At 46.2% G+C, this 23913-nt stretch overlaps 1 protein-coding gene across 1 annotated transcript in view; it reads left to right on the top strand.

The window, feature by feature from the left end:
• Positions 1-23913, top strand: part of WIPI1 (WD repeat domain, phosphoinositide interacting 1) — a 43968-nt gene that overhangs the window by 18872 nt on the left and 1183 nt on the right. Inside the window, exons 5-12 of the mRNA XM_066614503.1 lie at positions 7229-7326; positions 9572-9664; positions 10917-10987; positions 12682-12789; positions 15208-15372; positions 17147-17254; positions 19702-19823; positions 21035-21135. Of these exons, the coding sequence (XP_066470600.1) occupies positions 7229-7326; positions 9572-9664; positions 10917-10987; positions 12682-12789; positions 15208-15372; positions 17147-17254; positions 19702-19823; positions 21035-21135 (866 nt within the window). The remainder of the gene's footprint in view (positions 1-7228; positions 7327-9571; positions 9665-10916; positions 10988-12681; positions 12790-15207; positions 15373-17146; positions 17255-19701; positions 19824-21034; positions 21136-23913) is intronic.

The following is a 23913-nucleotide window of genomic DNA, read 5'->3' as shown; positions in this document are numbered from 1 at the left end:
TGCCGGAAGACTCTTTCAACAGGTCTGTCTTTTGCAACACTTGCAGTAAGTTGTTGCTAGGGAGGGGTCCTTGAATACCCTGGATCTGGATCTCTGCACAGCAGGCTGTCCGTGGTGTTCCTGCTCACTCTTGTTCCTCAGGAGGCTTCATACCACTTGCTTTTAAGCAGTCCCACTGATGTTCTTCTAGGCTACTCCCAGAATCAGCAAAGAGTTCTGTGATCACTTGGATACTCCAAGGTCAATTCAAATTGGTTCAAAGATAACATTCTTCTGACATCTTCCTGTGGTTTGGGGTCAGCACTGCAACCACTGATACTCCCAAAATGCTACTTCTTGCTCTAGTCATATTGCTAATTCAGAGAGAACCTCCAGTGGTACATCATTGCCCCTCATGTGTGGCAGAACTGCTGTGATACTTGAAAGCATCAGCAGGTGAACAGTTGTAAGGGATGGCTGCCAGTCGCTCAGAAATGTTGACCTAGAGGTATAAAAATAGTTTTTAGAAGAAGGTAAAATAGAAGATAAAAAATAGTTTCTCCTTTTTGGAGAAATAATTTGATTTTGGACCAAGTAAACAGAGTTTAAATGGTTAAATGGTTTAAATTCTAAATGGTTTTAAGAGAGTGCCCTCAATCCTTCATTTTCTTCTTTTGTCTACTCAAAGTGCAGTTGTCTGCTAAGGTTTTTTGCATATCAGTAAAGGGGGTAGTTAGTGTGTGCATGTGCTGGGACTTAAAACAGGCAAAGAAGGAGAGAGAGAGGACAGAACTGGCTTCTAGATGGAACTGGGAACAAAAAAAGACTGAACTGGGAACAAAATCTTCCAGAAGATGGGGACATGCAAGAAAATCTTGGGTTGGGAACAAAATACAACACTTAGGGCACAATCCTAACCCCTTATATCAGAGCTTTCCAGCATTGACATAAGGGCAATGCAGCTCCAAGGTAAGGGAACAAACATTCCCTTACTTTGAGGAGGCCTCTGTGAGTGAGACCCAACTGCAGGATGCAACATATGTCCCACTGGCACTGCTGTGCCAGAGCTGAAAAGCAATAACATAAGGAGTTAGGATTGCACCCTTACATCTCCATGTACCACTAAAAACATGGTAAAGCAAAACCTTTGAGCTTGGTTCAAGGATTTGGAGGGATGAGCATTTGAAAGAAAAATAGTGAAATAAGGAAATACAGGTGGAGCCTATTTATCCGTGTTAGTTCCGTTCCGTCATTCGGTGCGATTAACAAAAAACGCGTTGTGTGAAATTCCATAGAGTTACGCAAATACACTGCAGCCTGATGCTTTTGGATGGAAAGAAACTAAGGCAGCTGTTATCAATCCCCTCCATACTCAGCCCTCCCTGTTGCTAGCTGCCCAGCTTCTTTCACAGTTGGGATGCTGATCTTTTAAGAGTCCAGCCCTATGTGTTTCGACTCAGAAGTAAGCCCCATTCCAATCAATGGGGCTTACTCCCAGGAAAGTGTGGAGAGGATTGTAGGCTATATCTCATGCTTTGCTTGGTGGGAAGGCTTGCTTGTGTCCATGATAGCCTGCACCATGGGGGGGGGGGGTTTGCTTGTGTCAGTGATTGCCTGCACCATCTCAATGGGGGGGGGGGAGATTTGGCAAACACTCCCTGGGTTTTTTTAAAGCAATCCCCTCTTACTACCACACCTGCCCCTGTGTGAGTGAGTGAGAGAGAGAGAGAGAGCTCCACCTTGCTGCACGTGTTCTGGCTACAGAGATTTTTGGGCCCCCTCCCCCTCTTCAGCCTCTTTGCTGGCTCAGGGGCTCCAGGAGTGTTACTGTTCCTTTGCAAGGGGAACCTCCAGGGCTATTTCCCTGCCTGGATGAGGCGGAGCCTTTTTGCAGTGTTTTGGGCAGCCTGGAAATGGAGCCAGACACCAGCGCAGGGCAAAGGAGGCAAAGGTGTGTGTGACTTTCGGTTCCCCCACCCCATTCGTTGAGACAAATCCATAGATAAAAAAACTGTGGATAAATAGGCCGCACCTGTAAGGCATGTAGAGGAATATTAAGTAAAAAAGGGGTTGTCTTCATTTAATTGTTAGAAGAATTAAAAACAAAACCTCAGGACACATATTTGTCGTATCATATCCTAATTCCTTTAAGATAACATCGTGGAAGTTATCTTTTTGTAAAAAAAAAAATTTTTATGTAAACATTGAAATATACATAACAAATGATGTTAACTGCAGAGGAACATTCATCTATATGTTAATATCCAAAGGTTGTCTAACTGCCCTAAAGTTGACAATAGGGGACTATTCCCCCCCCCCAGCTCAGGTTTGTGTTGAGCTAAGCTATCAAGTGGGTAAGGTGGAAAAGGATAGCAGAAGTGTTCTGTGGAGAACTAATGATGATTCTGAGTAAAAGTGCTACAACCGACCTTGGAGATGGGGAAAGAAGCAAGATAACACTACCTGCATCCCTGTCATTCCCAGGCACCCTTGAGTATCTTGTGGGTAGTAGTGAGCCACCCATAAAGAGCCACACATAAAGGGGTAATTACTGTCTCCAGCAAGGGAAAAAGCCCAAAAGGGGGTACATAGCCACACTAGGCCTCCTGTCTGAGGTAATCTTAATGGCTGGAACCCCTTAGTGTGGAAGTTGCTGTGGGAATGATCTGGAAGGCCTCCAGCCTGGTCAGAGCTCCTATGCTTTAGCATCCACACTTGGCCTTTGCGCTGGTAACTTTCTGGCAGTCTGTCAGGGAGTGAGGAGCTTTTAGCTCTGATCAGAATAAAGCAGACCAGCAACTTCTAAAAGCAGCAAGAGTTGCTCAGGATAGAAAGGGGAATGGGAAAGGATCAAATAGGCTAAAACAGGCGCTGGAGGTTAAAGGGAAATGAAGATGATAAATCTTCCGAACACGACTACTTAGACATAAGCCCTACCTGGAAAGCACTTTGTTGCAGTTCCCTTGTTCCCTTCCAGAGAATGGAGGGGCAGCCAGCAATGTACTAGTAGTATCTTTGCTTCCAGCCCAGCTGTGAGGTGAGTGCATTACATCAGCAGCTGACTGCAAGGGGACCAAGGTGGTGGTGGATTTGGGGTACACTTCACCCCTAGTATGCCGCTGCCTCCCTCCAGCCTGCTGCAGATGCAAGCCACAACAAGTCACTCTCTGCACACCCATGCAAGTAGCAGATCATGTCTCTCCTTACCTTCCTCGCTTTGCAGTTTCTTTAAAGGCAGAAGTGTAGGACTATTTTCAGGGGCAGCACACGTTGAGGCAGAGGTGGCAGCTGCAGTGTCGACATGGGGAAGCCCTCCAGGGTGTGCCACCCCTGAGTACCAAGGTCAGTGGTGGCAGGGAAGGTCTGGCTCAATCTAGCCACCTCCTTTTATGGGATTTTGAGGGTTTAGATTGTACCATTTGGTGTGGCAAATCCAAAGGCAAGAAACCTGCGATCAGCCCTTTGAATCTCCCCTTGGCCATGGTCAGGTGGATCAACAGATTTCCAACGTTTTCTGCTAGCCCATTGTTTCACCTGGCCAGGACAGGCAACTGGGCATTTTCAGTACATATCCCAGGTTAAGCATTGCTGCTTTCACTGAGCTCAGAATGGAAGAGCTGCCCATGTTGTTGCATCCAAGCCAGCACCATGTTACATGTGTGCATATATGGGCTTGTTTATAAGAGCAACAGGGCGCTGAGTTCACCATAGCTGGTACGCAATCAAGTCACTCTCCTAGCACCTCATTTGTCATTCTTGCCTCTTTGCAGTGGTACTGTGTTCTAATCTTGGTTATTGAGTGGAAGACAGGCTCGCATAACCAGGAACTGGATGGCACTTGCATTCCTTGCGCATGGAATATTCTGTCAGACAGGCCTGGGGTATTTTGTTTGTACCTCTTGGGAAGCTAGTCCATGTGCCGATGATGTCTTATGAATGCTGAACAAAGCAATCTCTCTGCCTTGAGTGTTCTCTTTTGCACAGTTGCAGGAAACTGGTTTGTTGTGCTTTCGAGCAGTCAGCTCTGTGCATCTGAGTTCTTTCCCAGGCCCTTCGCAGTTTGTTTTCCTGCCTGGGTCTTCCAGACAAACTCTGTAGACGGGCCTTCTGACTCATGGTGCTGCTAACTGAGTTTATCCTAGGATTTCTGTAGATTCCAAGTCATTTCCAGATGGAGACAGAAAGTAGGCCTCACTAAACATTCATCCTTATTTTTCTACAGATTCTGAGTCCCAAGTCTCTCTGCCCCTCCCACCAAAAATATTTACTGACTCTTCAATTGCAGCTATCTGGCTTCTGTACTACACAGGCCAGTTCCAGTGTAATATTATACATGCAGTTGGTGCTTTCTCTCCCCCACCCTCTGCAAATTTGCTTGCAAGCAGAGTTTTGTAAGTGTGAAACTTGCAGTTTGGTTGGCTCTGTTCTAGATATTTCCTGTGCTAGTTTCAGTGTTAAGACTGATTTTATGGATGCAAATGTGACCTGCTAGTGCAGCGTTTTTCAACCACTGTGCTGCGGCACACTAGTGTGCCGCGAATCTGCCTCAGGTGTGCCGTGAGATCAGAGCAGACAGGCAGCAGTTGCGCACGCGGGGGAAGTGGTTGCTTTGAGCCTTACGCGCAGCAGAAAGAAAAGGAGCAGGCAGCCAGTGAAGGGGCTGGTCGCAGCTGCTTTGCACCTCCTGCTGTCGCTTGCTCCTGGAGGAGGTGGAGTGAGTGAGAACAAGGGAGTCAGGAGCAGGCAAGCAGGTATGAAGCGAGCTAGTCTGCTGAGGCCACCAGCCTAAGAACTGGCTGGCTCAAAGGGTCCTGGAAAGTCCCTTTTCCTTGCCACAGTTTGCCTGAAACTCCCCAAAACGACCCTCCCTGCCTTGCCTTTTGCCTTCTAGGAGAAGGGCATTAGGCCCCAATCCTCTCCATACTTACCTGGGAGAAAGCCTCATTGACTATGATGGGGCTTACTTCTGAGTAGACATGCCTAGGACTGGGCTTTTGGTCACACTTTTTTTTTTTCTTAAATACAGGAGCAGGTAATTGGCACTTCTCCCCACCCCACTCCCTCCCACAGGCACATTGCCCCCCCAAATCTCATAATTTGCAGTCAGCGCCTCTCTTACTGTCCCTCCCTTCACTCCTCCGCACCTTCCAAAGGTTCAGAATCACTTGCTTCAAGTTCACTCTTCCCCCACTCCAGCTGAATCCTATAGTTGTTTCACTCATGTCTCCTCATTGCCCCTCATCCCACAGCTCTCCTATGTACTCAATCTGACCTCTCTTTGCCAGCACTTTCTTGCATAACACTTTAATAACATTTTTCATCCTCTTCACAATCACATATACTTCCTCTCCAAGATTCTTGTGAGTTTCTTTGTCATGTAATAATATAATTGTATTAATTACATTAACAATTAATTGTAATGTAGTGATTTAAAGTTAGTAAAAAAACTGGTAGTGTGCCTTGACAATTTTAGTGCCTTGTCGGTGTGCCATGAGCTGAAAAAGGTTGAAAATGGCTGTGCTAGTGGGAGCATGACCAAGTGGTAGAAGGTGGTCTCAGGTAAGAGCCATGTGTGGGCCCCTGGACAGCCCCTTGCAGTTGATTTTGGTGATACTCTGTGAAATGGGCCAATATAAAGCAACTTTGTGTGTTGTGAGCAGGGCAAGTGTTGGGCAAGGAGAAGCAGAAACCATATATGGAGATTGCTAGGCGAAGGAGTCAGAAGTGCAGCTTTCTTCAGAAGGGAAGAGAGACTTTGTTCACAGCATCTAACTCACCTAAGGAGTCAAGAAAAGAGATGTGTGAGAAACTGGAATGTTAAAGAGAGAGGGTAAAAGCTTCTCTGGGCATCTTGTTTTCTATCTGTAAGGAAATTACTTGAATAGAGGCATGTTCAACATCATGACCCTCACCTGCTATCTGTACATACAGTCCAGACTAGGATTACCAGTGAAACTTAACCTGTCCTTCAAGTTAATATTTATTTCCACTTCTCCTTTCTACACGAGTATTCAAGGCAGCTTGTATTAATAATACTATAATAATAATTAAGGACTATAAAAGAAATTTCAGCCAAATATTAAAGTGAAAGCATATTAAAATAGATTAAAACTTCAGATTGAAATGACTGTGGGCCCAATCCTATCCAATTTTCCAGTGCTGATGTAGCCATAATGCAGACCTGAGGAAATGGATCAAGTGTTCTTTTACCTTGAGGAGGCCTCCAAGACTGCCCCTCCACTGTAGAATGCAGCATAGACCCTGTTGGCATGGCTGCACTGGCTCTGGATAGGACCAGGCCCTGTGACAGCAGCAGTTCAGTCCAACAATTCTGGACAAGGTATCTGAAATAGAGCTGTTGTCACTACTCCTCTGTTGGACCAAGTATTCTTCTCCTGAGATGCTGTCTTAGATCTTGAGTATCACAGCTGAAAGGCCTTCTCTCAGGTGTACACCTGCTACACATTCAGTGGCAGGGAGACTTGAATGGGATCCTCCAAAGTTGAATGGATCATCATTGAGATACCTTTTAAATACTTTGGGAAGCTGCTGCTGAGCTTGGCTTCACAGATTGCGAAAAGAGTCCTTATAGGGCTCTTCTGATCCTCATAGGCCCTGTTCATCCTGTGGTCTCCTAGGTTGGACTTTTTAAGAGGCATAGTAAACAAAAATGTCATTCCAAAAAGGCCAAAATAATATAATATAAAGGCAATTGTATGTTCTGAGATAGACCTACCTTTTTGGAATGACATTTTTGTTTACTGTCTTTAAAGTAGACCCACCTAGGAGACCATAGGAGGAAAGAAGCCTGAAATGAAGAAACTATTTCAGTCTTTTCGCAGACTATGAAACTAGGCTGACCAGCGACTTCTCAGAGAATTTGGAAGGTATCTCTCTGATGCTCTACAGATATTTTGTTTTTCAGAATAAATTATGAAGTAAGGGATGGATTTGTGTGCAAAAATTCAAAACGACCTTGTACAGACAAATGGTCCTCATACATTTTGGGTTTAAGATTAAAGGACCAAAGGGAACTATGCCCTTGTTTACCTTTAGGTGGCGCCAGAGTCACAGAGGTTTGCTGCTTTGAGTGGCCTGTGGCTATCAATTAGAAGCAGCAGGATAGATGTTGAATTTCTTCTCCTGTAGATGCCACTCTTCTCTCACTGTCCTTAAACAACTTGCTTGGACTGTGAGCTCAACTTCTACCTCTCAATGCTTTTTTTTTTTCCTCCTCTCCTTTTGTTAGGTTTATGTGCACTTTCCATCAACCATTCCAATTCCTACTTGGCGTACCCTGGAAGTGTGACTGTTGGCGAGATCGTGTTATATGATGGACACAATTTGGTAGGTGCAAAAGTGACTTGTGAGCTCTGGGACCATCCATATGGGGACTCTGGGGTCAAATTCAAAGGACAGTTGCTTCACTTTAGGAAACCCTTAACATCCTTGAACTCATTTTGTGTTCTGACCAAGGGAGGAACTAAGTGAGGTGGGAACTGACTTTTGGACAACCTTTTAAAAGGGGGTTTATATCCCTGCTCATAAACTGTGTGTTTTGTGTGAATTTAGTAGAATATAGCTGCTGGCAACTTTCAGTCTAGAAAATAAAGCAGAGAAGATTTCTGAGCGCTAAGGGCTGCACTGACAATTGTCCAGTTTCAGGGGAAAGAGCTGTACTTTGAAAGGAAGCAGAAATATTTCCTGACACCCTTACCCCACTCCCCAATTGTGACAATGGTCACCTTTTTCAATTCTATTCGCTGCCATAGTTTTTCTTATCACCTGTTGTTACTGCACCATTTTTTCCTTCCCATTACTGCTCTTCTTCATGGGAATAGTTACATGGGGACTTCCAGTCAATTGGGGACCACAAATAGAGTAATCACTTTGACTATGTCATGACCAGTGATGTTGTTAAGGGAGTGTGGGGGATGCAGGCTGCACCAGATAACCCGTGGGCTATCGCCACCCTCTCAGGCAGAAATCCACTCCCTACTCACCAGAGGCTCACGGAACCTTGCACAACCTCCTCCTATGCCAGGGAAACCTCTGTGAGGTTCCCTGGCGCTATAAACTGTGCTTCCAGCAAACCAGGAGCACAGTTTCCGCCCCCGTCGGGAGCCTCAGAGAGGCGTCCATGGGGTCCCAGTGGCCGCCTGGGGCCGGCAGGTCTATGGCAGGCACGCAACTGACCAGGTGATTGCAGGGGACGCCACTACTGGCCAAAATTTTAAAAATCTTGATGTTTTCAAATAATACCATCATGTTATATATCAATTGATGCATAATTTCATTCAGAATGCAATGAGACAAACTCCGTTGAAATATCTCCATTCTATCAAAAGTCATAACCAAAAAACCACCACGTGATGCAAACCCTACTGATGCCACTGGTGGTGACCTTGCTGTGGCAACCATAGCCAGCTGAGCCTGACCTCAGAGCTTTCTGCCTTGGTCAAAGTGTAACAACTTTGGAATTTTTTTAGTTTAGTTTAGAAAAAAAAGACAGCTATGTTTGGGAGAACACACACATGATGCTAGCTGGGAGGAGATTTCAGGACACAAAATAATTTTTTTCATACAATAGATAATTGATTTGTGGAATTGTTTACTTCCAGATATGGTGATTGCCACTTTCTTAGATGCCTTGAAATGGGGATTATATAAAATAAGCCTCTCAATGGATGGCTGCTAGTCCTGATGGATGTGCGCTACCTTCAGGTTCAGAGGCAGTATGCCCACTGAATTCCAGTAACTGGGAAGCAGCAGCAGGAGATTTTGCCTCTGTGACCTGCTGCTGGACTTCCCAGAGGCCTCTGCTGGGCCACTGTGGGAAATGGGGTCTTGGACTCAACAAGCCTTTGATCTGATCCAAGAGGTCTCTTTTCATGTTCTTTTGAAGCAATCTCCCAAAATATCACAGGGGAGGGAACAAGCGCTTCTCAACACTGCCAAAAAATTGTTTGTGAACAACCCAGCCGCTTTTCTTCTTGGTTCTGCCTCCACTGAATCTGACCTTATGTTGGGGGTGGGGGATGGATATTGTATTTCTGGATATGAGAAACTTGTAAACTGCAGAGAAGCTAAGAGCACCCTCCTGAGCTGCTCCCCACAGGAGTTCCTGTTTGCTTTGGTCCATGTGAAGGTTGCCCAACAGAGTTTCTGCTCGTGCCAGGTTAAGAGTGGGGTGCAAAAATCTACCTTCTTCATTCAAAGCAAGAGTGATTTGTTGAAAAACAAGCAAGATGTGTGTCTGGTTCCCTGTGTTCTTAGTAATTCAACCATTATTGTGTATTTTTTGAGGGGGGCTCAATACCCTCACTTGATGAAGCTGACATCTCACCAGCAGAAGAAGGAGAGTTGAAGAGAAGTCCTGGGTTGATGTGGGGGAAGGGGGAAAATATGTGGAATGTTTCCTGACTATAAAGTTCAGAAAGTGGTTGATAGAACCTATGCAATTCCTTGCAAAACAGTATTACTCTATTAGGCATCTTGTGGAACAGCCTAAAATTACGCTTCGGTTTTGTCTCCCATTAATAGAGACATTCTTTGGCTACTACTTTTAACACGTGTTATTTTAACACAACAGAAAGATGTCTGCTCAATCGCTGCCCATGATGGACCCCTTGCTGCCCTGGCCTTCAATTCCACAGGATCAAAGCTTGCTAGTGCTTCTGAAAAGGTGAGTGAGCAAAATGGCTGTCATCTGACAGCATTACCAGGTGCTTATCTTCTCCTAGAAGAGTAGGGTTTTAGAAGATGTTTTGAGAGAAGTCCGTGTACTGTGTTATTCCCTTGGCAAAGTGGTGTTTTGCCAAATTTCCTTTCCAAACTTGGTCTAGAAAACTTATGCCCACTTTAAGCTAATTAGTTTTCCTCTTCACTCAAAATAGCCCTAATTCTACAGAAAGCACTGCTGGACCCCCCCCCCCCGAGTAGCTCGCCTGTTCAACCTACAGAGGTCCACCATCCTCTCCTTTCCTGCCTGCAGCTTCTCCGTCCACCGCAGCAACACTTTGGTTCTTGGCAGGTCTTGGGCGTGGCAGCCACACACCAGTCTCCAGTGTTTCTAGCAGTCTCTGTTCCAGCGGTCTCTTTTCCAGCAATCCTCAGTAGTTTGTTTGTCTGTCTGACCACCAGTCAGTTAGTCCATTGTTCAGTCAGCAGGTCCTGTAAATCCATTTAATCCCTCAGTCCATTAACCAGTTTGCCAGTCAGCTAGTCCATCAGTCAGTCCTTTCTTCTCTGAGCTCCTTCCTTCTACACTCACACCCTTTTCCTTCCTCCAGGTGCTGCTTTTATCCCTGTGGCCTTTTTGCTTCCAAGTGGCTGCAGCTATGCAGCAAACTTACTGCAGTCTAAGGCCCTGGTGTTAACCGCATGCTTGTCTGCCAGAACAAGGGGCCACTGTTAACACTACACCCTATCTCCTCGAGGGATTCTGCGTTTTTCCATTACAAGTGGTTACTTTATATGGAAAATGGTTTCTTGTATTCCACTTAGCTCTTTCTGTGTCAAGCTTGATTCCTGCTAACCTTGCCCTCAGTGAGCAAGAAAAAAAAGTAGTGCTATATATTAATAAAAAAAAGTACGATTATGTATTTATTACATTTATATTCCATCCTTTCTACAAGGAATTTTAGGGTGGTGCAGATAATTATTTCTTCTGCCCTTAATCCTTGCAGTAACCCTGAGAAGGTGGGGTAGAATAGTTTGAAGTAATAATCTGTCCAAGGACCAGTGAGCTTCATGGATGAGTGCAGATTTGAACTGAGGTCTCCCCAGTCAGAGTCCAGCATTTGTGCCACTATACCGCCTGGCCTTCTTTAGGATTGGAGAGCTTCTTGTAGTGTCCTCTACGGGTATTTCACTGATTCTGCTCTGCCTTCACATTTGGAGGAGTCATGTGTGTCCATCCATGTGTTTTCCTTCAGGGAACTGTCATTCGTGTGTTTTCCATCCCTGAAGGACAAAAACTCTATGAATTCAGAAGAGGAATGAAAAGGTGAGTTTTCTTCTCCTAAACCAGGATAAATGCCAGGATATGCATAGGGTTGTATCCTGACCCTGCTGTGTGTGAAAGAGAGCTCCTTCAAGAGAACTTGCCTGTCCCTTCCTACCCTCCCCCCAAACCAATTCCTGAGGATTGAGAGATCCTCTGGAGTAAAATGGCATGCAGCAGGGAGGGTTGCTGAGGGAGGAGAAAATGGTGAATGCTTGCCCTCTTCCCTTCCTGTCATGGAGCTCCCTTCCTTTGTCCATTGTTTAATGTAAAAAGAAGAGCCTAATAGGGACCCTCTTCCCGCAGACAGGGTTATTTTGAACTGTTAATCATGTATAGTACCCATGGCAGGTTATCCTGGACCCTTGGACAAAGTCTGGCCACCAGCCCTCTCCCCAGGGCCACACTGGGTCCTGGGACCTCAGGGGCTGGCCAGGTAGACCTTCCAGAAATGTGGGCTTTTGAACACCGTCTCACCTGGCCAGCACCATCTCTAATCCTGTAGTCAATCTGCACAGAATGCTCAGTGGATTTCAGCGGGAGTGTGGAATATCTGAGATGTGGTGAACAAATGGTGCACAGCCCAATCCTGAGCTGCCTGGCTTCCAGAGCTCCAGTGGTGCCAAAAATTGGCTGCAACTGCATCCTGAGCGCAACCTGGGCAGCACCGGTGGCTCCTCGGTAGAAGGGGACTTTCATCCCCCAGGTAAGGAGAGTAGCCCTGCAATGGGGCTACTTGATTCTACCGTGACCCAAGGGACCAGTGGCCCAACATGGAGGCTCAGGATCTGGTGGAGCAAAGCTCCACCAATCCTGTCTTCCTCCTGCCCTACTCCCCGCCCTCTCCCCATGCAGCATGCCACCTCCCCACCCTCTCTCTGCCCTCTGCCCACATCCTCATGCCCCCCATCCTGGAACACCTCCCCCCTGCCTCCCCCACAACCCTATCTACTTCTCCACTACCTGGCAGTCTGTGTGACCACAGAGCGGCGAAGTAGTGTGGTTCACCAGCACTAGCCCAACGCTGGATGGCGCTGAGCTAGCACTGGCACAGAGGGCTGCAGACATGCCTTACAGCGTGTTTGCGACAGTGTGCGCCGGCACTAAGCCGGCATGCACTGTTTAGGATTGGGCCCTCAGGCACTTGACAAAATATCTATAAGTTGTAGTTTTGCCTTTAATTAGTTAATGGGTGCCTTTTAATCAGTGAACCATAAACTCCATTTCTTTGTCTGGGGAAATCAAAGATATTTGGACACCTCAAGTTCTTAGTACTTATGTAGCACTTCCCCTAGTACGCCAACTGTCTTGTCTCAATCATTCATAGCCCTGAAGGTTCTGCCAGTATTTGTGCCCTTGAAGAACAAATGTGGGGATTGAAGCAGAATGAAGAGTGTCTGGACAGGCAAGTGCCTGGATAGGAAATGGGGGCTTCATAGATCATTCTCTTAACCACTATGCTACCCTAGTTCTTCACACCACTTTCTCACATATTGTTGGCCACTGAAGTAGATGTACCTGATAGAGTGAATGACTCACAAACAGGCTTTATTTGATTATCAGACATGAACTTTCCTTCCTTGCAATTCAGGTTTGTTCTTTTGGCTGTAACCTAGCAAGAATGAACCTCTTCTGTTTTGTGCCAGTTGCCAAAATCTCCTCCTCCCCAGTCTTAATTTTTTTTTTCTTGGCTGTAGGTACGTGAACATCAGCTCTCTCGTGTTCAGCATGGACTCGCAATTCTTGTGTGCCTCAAGCAACACTGAGACCGTGCACATCTTTAAGCTGGAACATCTCACAGACAGGTGGGCACGCCAACCATACTGCATATACTGTGGGCAGAGTCAGGAAGGCCATGTAGCCTGATTGCTTAATCCCCCTTGTGGGCCTCTTACTGGCTGTTTGTCAAGATGTCACACTTTCCAAAGCAGCAAGGCCACTCTTCCTTGCCACTTTGCAGCTAGCCAGTATTCTGAGTCCCAAGGCACATTCCCCTGGCACTGCCTACATCTCTGTCTTATCAGTGTCTTTGACCCTGGCAGCATCCAGCAAGGCCCCCCATTGCAAGTTACTGCAGATGTCAGAGTTGTGCTAACAGGAGAATTGGTGCTCAGAGGCTTTTGTCTTTCTCTGAAATCTTTCCAGCGTCTTCCCCAGCCTGAGGCATTTGCTGGTTTCCTAGATAAATGATTTGCAACTTTGACTTAGCATGAGATTTCCCAGCAAGGGAATGGCTTAGGAAAAAAATGGAAAAGCATGGCTAATGCGTATCAGCTGCAGTTGCCAGTTTACCTCCGGGCATGGGATTTGTGTTTAGACTGAATCATTTCTGGCAGGTGATTGCAAAGAGGGCTTTTGGATTGCTTGCAGCCAGCAATTGGACTTTGCATACCCTAGACACTGTTGCCATTTCACACAGTTCATTATCAGTCAAACCTGTCCACAGGTTGAGAAAGGGGGCTGCTAGGAGTGGTGGTTTCTGGGCATATGGATGCTAGTTTGTAGAAGTAGTCAGGAAAGTGAGAACAGTGGAAAGGAGTCTGGAACTATGGCTGGAGTTGTAGGTAGATCTGGGTTCTGTGAGACCCAAGAAACCCCTCTGTTGTCCAGTCAATTAAGCTTGTCCAATATCGTCTGCTTAAGACATGGGAACATCGTAGTCTTGTTACCAGCACAGGTCTGCTCTTAGTAGCTTCTGCCTCTAGTCCTTGTGGAGCCAAGTTTCTGCACATAGAACTGGACACCTCCTTTAAGGCCTGCTTCTCCCAGCAATAACTGCCTTCCTTGGCCATAAAGTTTGAGCCTATATCTGCAGATTTTTGTCCCCAGATCTGGCTCAATGCGGGTCCCCCAGACCCACATTGAGCCAGACTTGCCCCACTTGAGCTCTTTGAAGGTGACCGGAGCTGTGCCTCTGGAGGGCTTTCTAAAGCCTGCAGAGGCTGGGAGTGTCTGCCCACAGCCTCTGCAGGCCTCAGAATGTCTTATAAGGCAAAAAAAAGTGACTTCTGGTTTTGCATCTAAACAGGAAGTGACATTTTTATTTTATAAGGAAATTTTGAAATTCTGTAGACATTCTGAGGCCCGGGGAAGCCCTTATAAGGCAATAAAAATGTCACTTCCGGTTTAGATGTAAAACTGGAAGTTGTTTTTTTTTTTTGGCCTCTAGGAGGCATTCTGAAGCCCACAGAAGCTGTGTGTGGACGTATGTGGCCTCTGCGCGCTTCAAAACGGCTTTGGTTGCATTTGGAGCCTCAGTGGGCTGGAAAACCGCAGATTTTATTATCTGCAGTTTTCAGTACCCGTGGGGGTCCAGGACAGATCCCTCAGGGTTACAAAGGCACCAGCTGTATTCATGTAGCATGGGTAGCCTAATATAAGCTTGAGTGCATGTTGCATTGCACCTTTATACTACTGTATGAATAGGCAACTGCTGCATTCACCCTGAGATAACCTCAAGCCTACTTCTAGGCGAGGGCTAGAGATCATTCACTAAGGAGCAAAACCAGAATTGGCTGGAGTGTAACTGTAACTACCCCAAATATAACATGGAGTCTTACTGTGACTAACTCAAAATAACTGCTGAAAATACATAATGTGCAAATCTTGAAGTAATAGATGCTTACTGATAACTTTTGTCTCTGGGATCATCCTGTGATCAATTTCAAGTTAAAGCACCACAGTGTGCTTTCTTCCAGCTGTTTCAGCCCTATGCTGGTGCTTTCAGCATTACTTCTTGTTGATTGGGGCTTTGTTGGACTGGCCATTTCTTTTGGATTGCTGAGTCTGCTTGCATGAGACACACAGTAGCCTGTAGCATTATTGCAAAAGCACCTCTTTGCAGGAGCAGGCAGGTTAGACAAGATCAAAGTCAGTTGTGAACATGTTTGAAGAAACTTCTGTTTCACCAATAACACCAAAAAATTTCAGTGCAGATTTCATTTGCATATAGGTTTTAGAAGCTGGGTGTTATTTATACAGCACTGTCCCAGTAAATGGAGCTTGAGATGTGTCCCTGCCACAGGTGCTTTCAGTGTAACCATTGACATTATGTGAGACACCAGATGGAAATGAGGAAAGAGAATAGAGTTGTAAGGGGTGAATGGGAGCCGGGGACACTTTATGCATTCAGACCTTGTTTCCCTTGGGGATGGGGACTGTTTTGATGTTCTTGCTGTACATGCCAGATGGCATCTTAGTGACTGGGACTGTGTTGCTCCTAGCCGAAAAGAAGAACCACCAACTTGGAGTGGCTATATGGGCAAGATGTTCATGGCTGCCACCAACTACCTCCCTTCTCAAGTCTCTGGTATGATGAGCCAGGATCGGGCCTTTGCCACTGTGCGCTTGAACTTCTCGGGACAAAGGAACATCTGTGTGCTCTCCACGTACGTAAGCTGTGGGCCTACAGCCGCAGAGCAGTGGCCCCATTCATTTCCAGAGAGGTTTCTTTAAGCAACACTAAATAGAATCCCTTCTCTGCTGCGTTGAATACCCCTGGGTTCAGGCAGCCTGAAAGTGCATTGGTTTTTTCCTTGATGTATGGTAAGCAAGACATGTTAAGTGCTCCGTGTTACCCTTCCTGTATCTCTTGAATCAATCCTCTGTCATGTGTACCTTCACTGTAGTCCAGTGGTTCTCAAACTCTCTGGGAGAGTTTGAGAGCCAGTAAGTCTTTGCAGGGGCGGGGGGAGGAGGCAGCGGGGGCGGGGGGAACGCAGCGGCGCAACCCCCAGGATCGCACCGCTCAGGGGGCTGCAGGGGCTTGGGTGCACTTACCCAAGCCTCCTGCAGCCTCCCTGGGGTGCGGGGAGCCAAGCGTTACTTCTGACAGGGCTCCCCGCAGCAGGGAAAGTGGATGCAGAGTGATCGCACCTCGCCCCCACTGAAGCGGAAGTAGAGCGCGATCACTCCACATCAACTTTCCTTGCTGCGGGGAGCCCTGCCAGAAGTCACACCGGGCTCCCCGCACCCCAGGGAGGCTGCAGGAGGCTTGGGTAAGTGCACCCAAGCCCCTGCAGCCCCCTGAGCGGCGCGATCCTGGGGATCGCGCTACTGCCTTCCCCCTGCTTCTAGGCTGCCCCCGCCCCTTAAGGGGGCAGAGACCAGGGCCTTCAGGCTGGGGCGTCGTGATGTCCCAGTTTGAATAGCACTGCTGTAGTCAATTACCAAACGTGGGCTGTAGGAGTCATTGTAATCCACAGCTACCCGTTCCAACTGATAGATTTACAACTGTCCTTCCAGGAGAAATAAGATGGCCTTGGGAAAGTGATCATTTGAGGGTTAAGCCTTTGCCAAGTTAGCATGAGGTTGCAGGATTCAAAGTTAGGGGGGAGGGAAGTAATTTGTAGGGCCTTTATTTAGACTTTTTCCATCTACCAGGAAATAAACTTAGAATGTTTTTGACTTTGGCAGGAGGACCTTAGATGGAGAAAATGCCAGTTACCTGTTTGAACACTACAAGTGTAGCTGTTCATCTCAGTGGCTGCGTTTGGGAAGATCTACTCTAGGGGGAGATTTCCTCACTAATGGGATGGTGCATGTCCTATAGCCAGTATTTCTCAGTCTTCTCCTTTTAGCCTGGGATATATATGTCAACTCTCTCACCACTTTTAGCTCCCATTATTAATGAGACCAATGTCATGACTACACAAGTAAAAAATCCACTCATCCAAAAGAAAGTAGAATACCTTGCAGCAAATATCCCTGTCTCTTGGCCTTACGAAATAACAGTAATGATTGTCTAGGACAGGGGTTTCAAGGCCTGTGACCAATGGAAGCTCCTCCGGCTCTCCTAGGACCACCATCAGCTGTGCTCAGCTGCTTTGCTGGGCTGAGATGTCGCTGCTGAAAGGGCGGCCTGTGTGATAATTGGGCTTCCATATCTTGAAAATATGATCAGGATTTGCATATTTTCTTTTCCGTCATTTGCAGCTTATGAGTTCCTAAATGAGGAAAAAAATGCTTATTTCTGATCATGACCTACTTAAGGACATCACTTCCTGCTTAATTGCATCACTCCTGGCCCTCAGCAGGCATTATGAATGCTGTTCTGCCCTGTGTATGAAATGAGTTTGATACCCCTGGTCTAGGACAAATAGATGAGTGCTGGTGTTTATTAAAAGCCTTCATTCATCCTGCCTCCCATGCATTTCTTGTTAGGATTCAGAAGCTGCCTCGGCTCTTGGTTACAACATCTGATGGACATCTTTACCTCTATAACCTGGACCCTCAAGATGGAGGAGAATGTGTCTTAATCAAGAAACACAGGTAATGATGCAGCTCAGCTATTCCAACAGTGCAGCAAGTGTGTGGAGATTGACATATGACACATTAAAGGGGAGCTCACAATCTATAATCTTACCCAGGAGCTTTTAAATTTTGTTGCTGGCAAAAGTAACCTGCTTGCCTCCAGAGCTATGTGAAAATTCTGGAGTTGTCCATCCTCCAGCAGAGATCCCAAATGACTCCTGATCCATGATTTAGAAAGGAACACTCACTCTGCCAGTGTTTTGAGTGATTGGGGGAGGTTTTGTTCTCACTCGGATGGTAAGTCTATGCCTGGGTTGTGTATTTCAGACTGTTGATGTGGTTTACATGACTGAACACATGGCTGAAAAAAAAAAAATCTCTGCACATAGAGAACTAGCATGTGAAGGAGAATGTCTAGTCTCCCCTCTGACATGTTAATATTGTGGCTTTAGGAATCTTCTTTGTGGGGAGATTTTCATCTTGTAAGCCTCCATCTGTAGCCTGAAGTGGAACAACACAGACAGAGGTTGATCAGTGAGAGCTGGGCCTGAATAATTAACACATAGTGCATAAATGAATGCTTGGCAAAGCAAGTCTGTATGTGTAATGATACCAGCTGACTGGAGTTTTTGCACAAGGGCCTCATCATGACATCATATGTTTACTTGAACTGAATGATATTGTAGGGAGGCAAGAACCCTGTTGACCATCTCTCACAGTAAAACAGAATCTGCTATAGCTCAAGATCCCATAGAGAGATCATGGGGAAAGGTGGACAGTACATGGAGAATTAGTGTAGCAAACTAGATCCATCAGATGAGGTTCTGTGGTTAGAAGTCTAGAGCCAAACTGGTATTTTTGGGGAAAGTAAGTGCACAGTCTGAATGGGTCAGGCACAGGAGAGTGTAGCATTTTGATTTTTGCTTACATTTGAGTAGGAAAGAATGGAAGATGACTGTAAAGGAACTTCCTTGATGATCCTTAAGTAATATCAAGCCTTTGCAGTGGAAGTTGAACATCCATCTAGGAATTTGGCTGTCATTTTATAACATGCTAGAAGTCTATGAATGACACTAGCATGCTTCAGATGCAGAGACCAGAACTGGTACAGGCCCTGCTCTGGTGTGCTCACCTCATTCAGACATTACTGATACACTCTCATGCTCTTGCCATGAGTGAAGGCATGTCCTGGGCCCATTGGGGCACCTGTAAAGCTTCACTTCCAGTTTGTGCATTGACTATCGTTCATAATGGTGGCTGCTTCCTCCTTGTATGACAGAGGAAGAAAGGCAGCTACAGGAAAAATGCCAAGTCGGTATGTTGTGTAGCAGGGCAGGCAGGTCTTCTGAGGCAGGTCTCGGGAAATGGTGCTGGCAGCCAGGCTGGATCTGACATGCACACACCCTAGCTGCTCAGGACAGGCTAGCACAAGAACAGCACAAGGCAGACATCCAGAGCAGGCCTGTTCTTCTTTTGAATGACAACCAGTGGGGTCAATGAACAGGTTCAGCTAGTCATGAGCCCTGCCATGAGGTTTTGCAGCGGGGTGGGTAACTGCCATAAGAGATTACTTTATAAGTTTGTTCTTGTCTTTGTTTTAATGGGACTGGGTTCTCAGAACCATGGTAAGCACTGGCATAGCTAGAGGGGGCGGCGCACTAAGTTTTGCAGGGAGCCTCCCTGCAGTGTGCAAGCGGCTCCTCTCCCTTTCCTTGGGAGCCATCCTCCTCTGTGTACCCCCCCCCCCGCCCACATGGCTCCAAAGGGGAGAGAGGAGCCACTTGCACGCTGCGGTGAGGCTCCCTGCAAAACTTAGTGTGCCAACCCCCCAGGGAAGTGTGGCCAGTGGTTATGGTCTAAATGCAGGTTTGTTAGGGCACACAAGAATCCTGCCATCTACTGTGGAAGAAAACCCTGTTTGTTCTTTTTACTAGAGGGATAGGCTACAGTTGCTTAGCGGTGAGGAAAAGACATTCTGTACATGCCCTGAGTCAGTTTTCTTTGGTAAAACAAATTGCTTAACCTCTCTTTCTAAAATGAATGCAGTTTAAAGAAAAGAGAGGTGTGGTTACAAGACCACGGTAATAGTACTTACAAATGATTTTCTTTCTGCTTGTACCACTCGGACCTGGGTGGAATGCCAGTCTCCTTGCCCCATTCCTGCAGCTCCCTTACACCTCTCCTGTTTTTCAAGTGCTAGCATAGCCCTTTGTGGTGTGTGCGCGTGGGCTGAGCATGTGTGCGTGCGTCACTGCACACAGATGGTTGGCTCTGTGTTTTGTGTTGGTGAAAGAATGTGTCACTTAGGTCAGAGATGGATGAGAATGGAATGCTGTGTATCCACTCAGTCAGTGTGGTGTTCATGACCCATCCCAGTGGAGGATGCACGCACACGTTCTTAGAGCGAGTGGGCAGGCTGGGGATGGGGCCCAAGTTTAATTCCCTTTTCTGGCTCATGCAATCAGCCTTCTTGACTTGGACAAGACAGAAGAGGACAAAGAGAACAACTTGCGATCTCCGGTGCCTCAGACTTACGCTGCAACGGTAGCCAGGCAGAGTTCAGTACCTTCGCCGCCAATGATGCCAGGTGAGCACCAGCTTTGCTTCCTTTGAGTGGTGGTCTCTTTTGAGAGTAAAATGAAACCAGCTGCTCAGGATTGTTCCCACCTAATTATACCCAAACAAAAGAGCCTCTAGACATATCCTCTGCTGTTCTCCTGCATGTGTGTACTTTCTCAACAAGGAATCTCTTGAGATGTCCTAACCCAGGGGTGTCAAACATAAGGCCCGGGTGCCAGATGCGGCCCGCGGAAGCATTTTATACGACCCTCAGGCTTTCAGCTGCTAAGTAGTGCTGAGGTGTTATTGCTGAAAGGGCAGCCCACATGAAAGTTGAGCTCTCCCATATCTTGAAATATGATCAAGATTTGTATATTTTCTCTTTTGTTGTTTGCAGCTAATGAGTTCCTAAGTGAGAAAAAAGTGTTTATTTTTGGTTACGACCTGTTTAATGACATCACTTTTTGCCTAATGACATTGCTTCAGGCCCTCAGCAGGCATCATGAGTGCTATGTGGACCGCCATATGAAATGAGTTTGACACCCCTGCCCTAACCCCTGGTGTTTGTAGCACTGACTAGCTGGAGTGGGTCTTCTGTAGCTGCCCAGGGGTTGCACAGACTTCTGTTACCTAGGGCACTGGTTGCACTGGTTAGCCTCCCAGGGATTAGCGTAACTTGGACTCAGAAGACTGTATTCAGGTCTCTGCTCAGCAGTGAAGGGAACAATTTGAGGTTCTTGACTTAACCTCCCTAATTGCTGCACAGTCTTGTGCTGTGTGGATAAAATGGGATTGTAACCCCCACATATACAACTGCAGCTCCCAGAGTCTTGTCTTGCAGGGTTGGAGCATCTCCCCTGTTCCTTTCCTTCTCAGTATTTGCCAAGTCCTGGAAAAAATAATAATAATAATAACAACAGTATTTATATACTGCTTTTCAACAAAAAGTTCACAAAGCGGTTTACAAAGAAAATTCAAACTACTAATGACACCCTGTCCCAAAAGGGCTCATAATCTAAAAAGATGCAAAAAAAAAAAAAAAAAAAAAACACCAGCAGACAGCCACTAGAAAAGACACTGCTGGGGTGAGGTGGGCCAGTTACTCTCCCCCTGCTGAATAAAAGAGGAGCACCCACTTGAAAAAGTGCCTCTTACCAAAAAGCTCCCTATTTAAGACTATCATCCCCTGGTGCCTTTCCTGGATTTATCTGTACCGTTTTGGTGACTCTGTTGTTGCAGGTTACTCAGAAGATGGAGGAGCCCTTCGAGGAGAGATTATACCAGAGCATGAATTTGCCACTGGACCAGTGTGTCTGGATGATGAGAATGAATTTCCACCTGTGAGCATTAGGAGTACCTAACAGCAATGCAGGCCTCATGCTGAGGAGACTGTGTTAACCTCTTCCAGAAGGGCTGTCGCTTCCCTTTCTGTAGCCCGTGACAGCTAACTCTGTTACAGTCTTAGAAATAGGTTGATAACTCCCACCATGATGGGAACTGGGCTTGGGGAAGCAAGGTTTACATAAACCCCATTGTTTTTTAAATTATTTATGCCTGCTCTTGCGTGGGGCTTCTTGTGGTCTCCCACCCAGGGACTGACCAGGTCTGCATCTCTTAAGGATCAGCCTCAGATGCTTCACCAGGCCCTCCATACAAACCCTGTTGTGAATTTGCAGTGGGTCTCCTTTGGAGGAGTGCATGTTGGGGGGTGGCCCAACTGATGGCAAGTGGCAAAGAGGCAGCAAGCAGCAGAGGCCCAGCCTTTTCTGCCTTTCCCACTGGGCCTGTTGACCAAACTTGTCTTTATTGACTGGTCAAATGAAAAATGGGGAGGCAGGAAGAGAGAACATCATGGCATTTTATATGAAAAAGGGGGTTGTTAATTTGTTACTACAGGTTGAGCATCCCTTCTCTGGAATGATTGGGACTGGGAATGTTCTAGATTTTGGATTTTTTCTGGATTTTGGAATATTTGCATAAACACAATGAGATCTTAGGGATGAGACCCAAGTCTGAACACGAAATTCACTCATGTTCAATATATACTTAACCTGAAGGCAGTTTTATGCAGTATTTTTAATAATGTTGTGCATGGAACAGTTTGTGTACACTGAAGCATGATTTCTTGTTCTGTTATGAATGCATGCTGGCCGGCGCCAAATCATGTTGTGTCATGTTGGTGCTCAAAAAAGTTCTGAATTTTGGACAATTCCAGTTTTTAGAATTCTGTATAAAGGGTAATCAATCTGTAGAGGTATTTTTAAAAGTTTGAGAAAAATTCAGTAGCTTTTTTTGATGTGTTACCCTGCAGTGTTGCTTAATGCTATTTATTTTTAAGAAGCAACAAACAATTTATTATGGTGCTGTGTGACTACCGTAAGTTATTTATACTGGCTGGTGCTGAGAGAAAATTACAGGGAACTTGGCCACAGTAAGCCCCATTTTTGGGAGGGATCATATGGGAAGGACCATGTACTAGAGCTAGAGGCTGGATCAGGAACTCGCCTGCTTCTTCCCAATTGATCCCATCCCGCTGACATAGTTCCTGTTTGACGGGAGCAGCATGGAAAGCAATCACAAGGAAGTGACTGCTTCTGTGTTACTAGTGAGTGTGAAGCCACCTGTGCTTGTGGAAGAGCTAGCTGTTCATGTCCCCTCCCCACTCGCCTGCTTTGCTTCTGTTGCTGTTTCCCATCTGGCTCCCTTCCCTTTTCTGCCATTGCCTACCTGCGACAGATGCCAGGGCCTTTACAGCTGGGAGAGCCAGCCAGGAGAGCTCTGCCCTACTCTCTGCAGCCAGGGAAAGAAGTGGCACAGTGTTGGGGCATCAGTATGTGCTGCCACTCTTGATCTTCAGGGCTGCTGCCTCTCAGCCTTTCCTCTTCCAGTTGGGAGAAAGGAAGGTGTAACTGCCACCTTTGCTGATGGACGGAGAAAGGAGTCATTCCTGCTCAACATAAGTGACCGGGCACATGACAAAGTGCATCTCTGATTAAGGGCTTAGTAGGTTGTATTCTGGCATATATCACTAGTAGGACAGATTGAGAAAAAGCCAAAGCTGAGCCATAGCTATGCTCCCTGATGCCTTGGCTACCACAGGAGCCCTAGTCTGCTACTGCATAGTGCAGGAATTGTTGTGCTTTGCTCCTAATATTTTAGGGCATCTTGTCTACATGTGGCCGTGAACCCTGGGTTTGGCAGTATTCTAAGACAAGAATACTTGTGTTTGCAAGGTTGAAGTGTTGCTGATTTGCCACCAGGCATGTTTCTCTTCCTTTAAGCACAATCCTGTGCATGTGTACTCAGAAGTAACCCCATTCAGGAAAGTGTGTATAGGTTTGCAGCCTTAAGTTGTACATGCTTGTATGGTTAAGGAGCTTCTAGTGACACTCACTTTAAGTTGCTCAGAACTTGTTTAACATCACTGAGAAATTGTTGCTGCACTTAGGGTGCAATGTTAAGTAAAGTTACTTCACAGTGAGCCCCATGGGACTCAGTGGGATTTGCTTCCAAAGAAACTTGCATAAGATTAAACTGTAAATCTTGCGTTTTGCTGCCTTAATAGAAAGGGTAGATTACGATTCCGTTATTTATATATACCTTTAGATTCATTTAGCTGCTCAACTTTGCAACACCTTCCCCATGATTTTGGCCATGTTACTTTATTCATTCTCCTCAATTACTCTGGAACTCAAATAATAAAGCGCCTTATTCATAGGAGAATTATGTCTCCAGAGATATTGTGACAAATGTTTGGTTCTTCAGATGATTAACATACTGACATGAAAGATAAGAACAGCCCCACTGGATCAGGCCATAGGCCCATCTAGTCTAGCTTCCTGTATCTCACAGCGGATCACCAAACGCCCCAGGGAGCACACCAGATAACAAGAGACCTGCATCCGGGTGCCCTCCCTTGCATTGGCATTCTGAGGGACAGCATTGGTTGGATGTCTATTAGTTTAATTTTTGTTTTAAATAGCATCATGCAAATTTCAAAACAGCTGGGAAGCCCTTAATCTCATTGTGAATCTGTGCAGCCTTTTCCCAATACACTTCTTGTGCATTTGAAAGGTTTCTTAAGTCATTAGAGGCTGGCCCACTTCCCCCAACAAAAT

The sequence above is a fragment of the Tiliqua scincoides genome, chromosome 2 (genome assembly GCF_035046505.1).
Source record: "Tiliqua scincoides isolate rTilSci1 chromosome 2, rTilSci1.hap2, whole genome shotgun sequence".
Taxonomy (NCBI): domain Eukaryota; kingdom Metazoa; phylum Chordata; class Lepidosauria; order Squamata; family Scincidae; genus Tiliqua; species Tiliqua scincoides.
This window is presented reverse-complemented; position numbering and strand designations above follow the sequence as displayed.